The following is a 7,759-nucleotide window of genomic DNA, read 5'->3' on the forward strand; positions in this document are numbered from 1 at the left end:
ACAAAACAATGACTTTTCAACAAAATACCTCTGCTGCCTTCACCATGGCCTCCCCTTCTCTGTAAGTGCCATGCACCCCACTGTCATTGCTCACACCCTGTCAATATTTAACAAATGTGCTCACTTTGAATACCTGGTACTCATGTTCATTGCATGGTGTCTCCTGATATGAAGGCTCACTGGAACAGAGACGTGCTTGCTACCAAAAGGATCAATAATCAGACAGCATCTCACCTCCTGAGTACTAAATATATGAAGAAGTTCTCTTCATCCTTGCTACTGATTCTAAATCACTTGTTCAACCATGAGGGTCTTGCTTTGCATCCTTGGAGTCCTTGCCTTGTTTTCCGCAGTTCCTCCAGGTAAGATGCAACCCTTTCTGCAAGAGTTATGAAAATATAAATGAAAGAGAATGCAAAGTCTTTCAAGTATTTGATAATAAATTAGCCAAGAGCAGGTGGTGCTGTACAGGATGAGTGTGAGGGGAGGGCATCGGTGGCGCACAGGAAGGAGAAGCCGATGCTGCCACAGCTGTGAGGTGGTGCCTGTCAGTGCCTTAGCCTGTTGTGAAATCTAACTTGAGATGGTGCTTGCTCCAAAGGTGGTGGAAAGTTGTTCACAGCACATACAGACACCAAAATAGCAGAAGAATTGAAAAATGGAAAGAGAGGGGTGACTACAAGAAGGGCCAGGGGTAAAGAGGAGGCCACTCCAGCATAATCTGTGGTTCACAGAACATTTGGATCCCTTCCCTAGGTAAAGGGTAAAGACCTAAATGGAAATGACTTTGTCTTTGGGGAGAGCCAAGATTCTACCTGAACACTGACCCAAATAACCAAGAACACAGGCACAGTTATTGAATAAGCAATCCAACTTTCTCAGGTTAATTTTAAAATCTACCAATACTATATAATACATACATATTAATCTTTGGACTTATAACGGGGATTTATATTATTGTCTATTGACTTATCTTTTCTGATGCATGTACTGACTTAGAGCACAGTTTAATACCTAGAAATTCACAATGTTCTTCATTAATCTTGTTTTTTTAATATTTTTATTGAGATAAAATGCACCATAAAATTCACTCTTCTGAAGTGTATCATTCCAGTGGTTTTCTGTATATTCACAAAGCTGTGGGACCAGCACCACTCTCTAATTCAATAACACCTCATCACTCCAAACAGACACTCCATATTCATTAGCAGTCATTCCCCAGCCTGCCCTCTGCTCCCCTCACACCCTGGCAACTGCTAATCTACTTGCTTTCTTTTTTTTAATTTTTAAATGTTTTTTAATATTTTATTTATTTATTTTTAGAGAGAGGGGAAGGGAAGGAGAAAGAGTGAGAGAGCAATATCAGTGTGTGGTTGCCTCTCATATGTCCCCTATGGGGACCTGGCCTGCAACCCAGGCATGTGCCCTGACTGGGAATCAAACCAGCAACCTTTTGCTTCACAGGCCCGTGCTCAATCCACTGAGCTATACCAGCCAGGGCTCTGCTTGCTTTCTGTCTCTATCAGTGTTCCTTTTCTGCAAATTTAATATGATCATACAATATGTGACTCTTTGTGTCTGTTTTCTTCCACTTGGCATCTTTTTCAAAGTTCACCCATGTTGTAGCAATGGATGAGCAGCATTCCAGTAAATGAATACACTACCTTTCATTTACCCATTTGTCATTGATGCACATTTGCAGTGTCTCTGCTCTGGGACTATGATGAACGATGCTGTGTGAACAGTTATGTCCAAGTTTGGGTGTGGACCCATTTCCCGTTCTCTTGGGTATATCCCTGGCCACAGAACTGCTGTGTTTCCCAGGTAACTCCATGGTGGCTTTCTGAAGAATTGCCAACGACATTCCCCAGCTGCATGCTTCGTTTTACAGTCCCACAGGCAGTGCATGGGGTTCCAATTTCTCCACATACTCACTGACACTTGCAATTCTCTGTCTTTTTTATTGTAAATCATCCCAGTTGGTGGGAAGAAATACCTCATTGTAGTTTTAATTTGCATTTTATTTTTCAGTCAATTTACAACATTAATGATGTTGAGCACCTTTTCATGTGTTTATTGGCCATTTGTTTGTCTTCTTTATAGAAATGTCTATTCAGCATTCTTTATTCATTTTTTATTAGGTTGCCTGTTATTGTTGAGCTGTCAGTTTCTTACATATTCTGGACACTAAACTTTATCAATTAATAGTTTGCAAATAATCTCTCCCATTTTGTGGGTTGTTTCTTTAAAAAAAAATTATAGGACATGCATGCTGTAGAAGTATGATTTCAGTTTCCAGTTACAAACAACTCAGACTCAATTGACTTGAACAATAAATAAAATGCATTATTCCACAACACAAGTAGCCCAAAGATTGGACAATTTTTAAGTCAGTTAATGTATCACCTCATCCATCCCACCAATGTCAGAAAACTGCCAGACTTGTCCTCAACCAGCTCCTCTCAATGTCTCAAGAAGCTGCCATTGCTTTAAACTTCATACCCAGACCCTCCAAGTTAAACCAGAGAAAAAGGAGGGCATTTCTTCTTATTTCAGCAAGGAATACTTTCCAAGAAATGCCCCCCAAATGGGCTACATATGCATCTGATGCAAACTCTGGCCAGCAGGGTCCGTGTGTTGTGGCTGCGATGAACAAATTTACATGAACTACAGAAGTCCTGTGGGAAAAGGGGAACAGCATGGCCACTCTGTGAGTGAGAGGGCTCTGACCCTTGCTGAGACAGGCTTTTATTGCTTTTCTGGGCACATTACATTAAGGATAGTCCTCATTTACTACACACAGGTTCAGTTTAGATGTTTACATTTTACAAATAACAAAGGAGAGGAAGTTGCTAATTACTACAAAGAAGAAGGATATTTGCAAATGCAAAGGAAAAAATGATTGAACTGGTTACACTCCGCCCTTGGGAGGTTTAGCATAGATTTTAGGAAGTTACTTTAAAGATATTCAGTAAATATTTGCTGCCTCAATTCAGGGTGAGGGAGTTTTAGCAAAAAGCAAGCCTCAAAGCAGCCTGGGTACAATGCAGGCCTGATTCCCCATGGGAAAACTTATTCATGGGCTCAGATCCCATGTGCTGACTCACTCCCAGCCGGTTTTCCACATCGGGGTCTGGGCTACATGCACCATGCCACTTGAATAGGTTCCCTATATGCACCCCAAAGTAATCACTGGAAAACAAATGGAGAACAGTACTGTTATTGGCTTTGACTAACAGATTTTTTATGCCTAGGATATCTAGAAGAGTGTAGACAATGAAACAGCCTTAGGACTCTGGCACCTAAACACATGGTGTATCTATACACTACTGTTAGTTTTGTGACATTGCTTTAAATTTCACATGAGTGAAACTGTATAGTAATACTTCTGTGTCTAGCTTACTTCACTCCATGTTCTTATATTTATGAAATTAAACTATGTTGCTATGTGCAACTATAGATCATTAATTTTTATTTCTATATAGTATTCTGTCAGAGAAATATGTCACATATATGAATGCCTTTATTCATTTTACCATTGATGAGCATTTAGGCTATTTCCAGGTTTGGGCTGCTATGAGACTATTACTGTTAAAAATTTCATTAAATGATTCTTGTTGCATATGTGAATGCATAATTGTTGTGTCTATATTTGAATGAAAGTGTTCATCATAGGGCATGTCAAATAATGCCACTTTCCCAAATAATTGAGCAAATTCACACTCTCCTCAACAGTATAGAATAATTCTCAAAGGTCTACATGCCTACCAACAGTTTCTATCACCAGGCTGTTAAATTATAGCCATTCAAACATTTGTATGGTAGTAGCTGAGTGTAGTTTCATTTAAATGTATATATTACTAACAAGATTGATGATTGTTACATGACCATTTTAATATCAATTCTACAAGAACCTTTCAAGAATTGTACCCATTTTCCCATTGGTATTTTGTTATTTGCTTAGTGATCAGCCAGGTTTCGTTATAAATTCTGGATGGGAGTGATTTATTGTTTCACAAATATTTCCTGTTTATGGTTTGCCTTTCCAACCTCTTCACTATGTCGTCCTACAAACACACTCATGATGGTAAATTATTTTCCAAGTGTCTAGTCCCTTTCTGGATAGCTAAGTTCAATAAAGCCCAGTAATCTCTAGGTCCAATTTACTATCTCATTTTAAATTAATGCCTTGATCTTTCTGCTGTGACAATTTGTACTTCAAGAGCTTGATAACTATCTCATTTTTCTCACTGAGTTCTTTCAAGGAAAGGCATTTGTCCAAGTGCCACATCTTCCTTCACTGAGGCCCTAAGTTCTCTGGAGATATGCTTACTTCAACATTCACGTGGTGCCCACCGCCCCATTCCCAGATGGCAATGAACCTTCTACTGACCCTTCCTTTGATGAGAAACAGGCACAACTGGGAACCAAAGTGAGAGGTTATGGCTTTTGAGGTCTCTTGCAGATCTCAGAAACATCCTCAGTGAAGGACCCAGGAAAATTGAAACCAAGGCTCAGTGCCCTCTGCCCCCTTCTTCTTCTCAATTGGTGATTTTTTTAAGGAACCAAGGAAGTAAAGGGAACAAGAGACAATTTTCCTTTGCCAATGTCTGTGAAGCTACTTTCAGCTTGCTCTGACTCCTCTTAATTCTCTGCTTTAAGGTAACCCTTCTTCTTACACACCAAATGCCCTCCCCACTCACTTTTTAAGAACTTCGCTCTTGGCCCTGGCTGCTGCGGCTCAGTGGATTCAGCACTGACCTGTGACCAAAGGGTCTCCAGTTCACTTCCCGGTCAGGGCACCTGCCTGAGTTGCAGGCCAGGTTACTAGTGGGGTGCACATGCGAGGCAACCTCTCATGTGAGGCAACACATGATGTTTCTCTCCCTCCCTTCCCCTCTCTAAAAATAAATAAATAAAACCTATTTGTAAAAAACTTTCCTTAAAAAAATTCACTCTTCAAATGAAACATTCTTTCTTGTATCATGAATCCTCACCCCTAAATGAATGTTCCCTTTGAGACAGAGAAGTGCTGTAATAGTTCTCATCAAAAAACCTTCCCATTTTCAACTACTGCCTCATCTATCTACTCTCTTATAGAATAAATAGTCATTTCCCTTTATTCAATATCTCCACTTTTCTCTACTGCAATGCTCTTTGTTATTTTTATTAAGCAAGTTCTTTACCGTTGCTGTTTTCATTTATTACTAAACACTTTCAGCATTAAAATATACAAATAAGTAACATAATACCATATAATGTTTTCTCTTTTCAAAGCCAGAAGCTCGATTATTAATGACAGATGTGCTTCAGCCCACTACAACTGCAGAATGAAGTGCAACCCGGAGGAACATGCAATTAGATACTGCCCTGACTGGAGCATCTGCTGCAGAACAAAGAAAATTGAGGTTAAGAAAAAGAGGAAGTGGTGAAAAACCAACTCCACCTTCTTCAGACTCCAAGAAAAGAAACTAAAAGTGAATGAGATCACCTTGTCTAATAAAAGTAATGACTGTAATGGGTAATGGAAATTTATGATAATTATGTGGAGATGGTCAAGTTGAAGTAAATATAAATTCTATGAAACTTACTCTCTATTTTTATCTGTGCACTGGTTCATTAATTTTCTCAACTGACATCTACAACTGCATTGTTGTTTGATCAATAGTACGATATTCCAGCCCACCACTTACTAACTTTATAACCTTGGGCGAATTATTCAGTCTTTCTCTACCTCAGTTTCCTCATTTATGAAGTGAGATGATACCATGGTGTTATCAGAATTGTAGGCATTGCTATATATAAATTCTATTTTAAATATTTTATTTTTCTACTATTAGAAAGAGGGTAAGGGAGAAGGAAAGAGAGAAAGAAAAACATTGATGTGAGAGAGAACCATCAATCAGTTGCCTCCCATATGCCCCCAATAAGGGACCAGCCCACAGTCTCCCAACAGGGGACTGACCACAACTCAGGCATGTGACCTGACTGGGCATCGAACTGGTGACCTTTTGGTGTGTGGGACAGTGCCTAACCCACTGAGCCACACTAGTCAGAGCTATACATAAATTTCTGATCAGTACTTGATCTCAGTGTAAGCTCTATATATGTTAGTTATAATTTCATGGACCAGAGAGTGTGATCTGTCATACAGCATTTCAGAATCTATTAAATCATTTTTCATGATCTAAGATAAAATTGTTATTTGTTCAAATTTCCCATGATTTTGAAAATAAGGCATATTTTCTGTTTCTGAGATAATGTAATCTTATATAAATACAACATCCTCCTGATGTAGTCATTTGTCACCAGTCAAGTTACAGCCGCTGAGTTGCCTCTTATTCTTTTTTTTTTTTAGATTTTATTTATTTATCTTTAGAGGGGAAGAGAAGGAGAGAGGGAGAGAAATATCAATGTATGCTTGCCTCTTGTGGGTCCCCTGTTGGGAGCTGGCCTGCAACCCAGGCATGTGTCCTGACTGGGAATCGAACCATGATCCTTTGGTTCACAGTCCCATGCTCAATCCACTGAGCTACACCAGCCAGGGCATGCCTCTTATTCTTAATAAAATTCTTACAACCATTTGGATGAGGCTCATCCCTTCCTGCATAAAATAATTCTGCTACTCAAGCATCATTCCCTCAGTTCGATGGGACCATGACATTACCACTTCCAAGTTGACCTCAAGGATCACTGAGGGATTACACTACTGCTCAATTCTCATGGGGGAGCCTTGGGAGGGACAGGGAGCCAATGCTGTGAGGCTGCTGGAGGGAACCATGCAATCAGTGCTGAGCTATGCTCTTGCCACCTCTCTGAGCTGCACTTGCATAAGGAAACACTAGCGCATCATGCTCCCAGACTTGGCCTGGTGTTTCTGTCCCCCGTTACCCCACTTCCCTCCTCGCCTACTGTATAAACCCCAGCTCTGGAGATAGGAACAGCGACCCATCACAATGTAAGCTGTTCTTCTTTTTTCACTCCTATACTCTCCTGCTTCTACCTTATTCGGGATTTGGTTTAGGAAAGAAACCGTGCCCTTAATTCATCTCCATTCTCCAAAATCTATCATAAAATCTGAATCCAAGAGTTCCTGCCAGTGCCTAAGAGAACACAGTCTTGAGATGCAGAAACCTGCTCTTGGTTTCTCTTTATTGGAGGAGAAAGGTGCACCACAAAGCACCAGCAGCTGGAAGGGAGGCACAGAACAGATCCTTCCTCACAACTTCCAGAAGCAAACAATACTGCCAGGACCCTGGTCTCAGGCTTCCAGCCTCCAGAACTCTGAGACAACACATTTCTTTTGTTTGAGCTACCCAGTTTGTGGTATGTATTACGGCAGCTCTAGTAAGTTAATATACCATACTTCTTTTTTATCTTCTTTACCTTTATTTATCTTTTAATTAAATTTATTGGGGTAGTATTGGTTAATAAGATTATATAGGTTTCAAGTGTACATTTCTATGATACATGACCTGTATATTGCATTGGGTGCCCACCACCCAAAGTCAAATAACAATAATTGAGGTGAAGGACGTGTCAGCGTGGCTGTGACCATCATTTCCCGATGCATGTGCTCTTCAAATCATCACATTTTATTCTTTACACACATATGATTTTTATTTTGTAGTCACACCACAGTGAGGCTGGGGAGGAGAAAGACATGAAGAGTGATTGTGGGGGGTGATACACTGTTTTCATTTTCTTGAATGAAACGATGTTTTCAAAAAAGTGGCTACGTGTCAAAACTTAGCAACTT

At 40.0% G+C, this 7,759-nt stretch overlaps 1 protein-coding gene across 1 annotated transcript; it reads left to right on the top strand.

The window, feature by feature from the left end:
- The first annotated feature begins 304 nt into the window (after positions 1 to 304).
- LOC118984581 (beta-defensin 131A-like) lies at positions 305 to 5,432 on the top strand. The gene is made up of 2 exons (XM_037042728.1): positions 305 to 362; positions 5,278 to 5,432. Exons 1-2 carry the CDS (start codon positions 305 to 307, stop codon positions 5,430 to 5,432), a joined length of 213 nt encoding a protein of 70 aa, XP_036898623.1.
- The last annotated feature ends 2,327 nt before the right edge of the window (positions 5,433 to 7,759 follow it).

This window comes from Sturnira hondurensis, unplaced genomic scaffold (assembly GCF_014824575.4).
Source record: "Sturnira hondurensis isolate 20B ecotype Veracruz unplaced genomic scaffold, ASM1482457v3 Scaffold0003693, whole genome shotgun sequence".
NCBI lineage: Eukaryota > Metazoa > Chordata > Mammalia > Chiroptera > Phyllostomidae > Sturnira > Sturnira hondurensis.

Excerpts from the sequence above, each read along its gene's own strand:
- LOC118984581 (XM_037042728.1), top strand. The coding sequence starts at position 305 with ATGAGGGTCTTGCTTTGCATCCTTGGAGTCCTTGCCTTGTTTTCCGCA. Across the intron at positions 363-5,277 it reads GTTTTCCGCAGTTCCTCCAG|CCAGAAGCTCGATTATTAAT; the intron begins GTAAGATGCAAC and ends CTCTTTTCAAAG.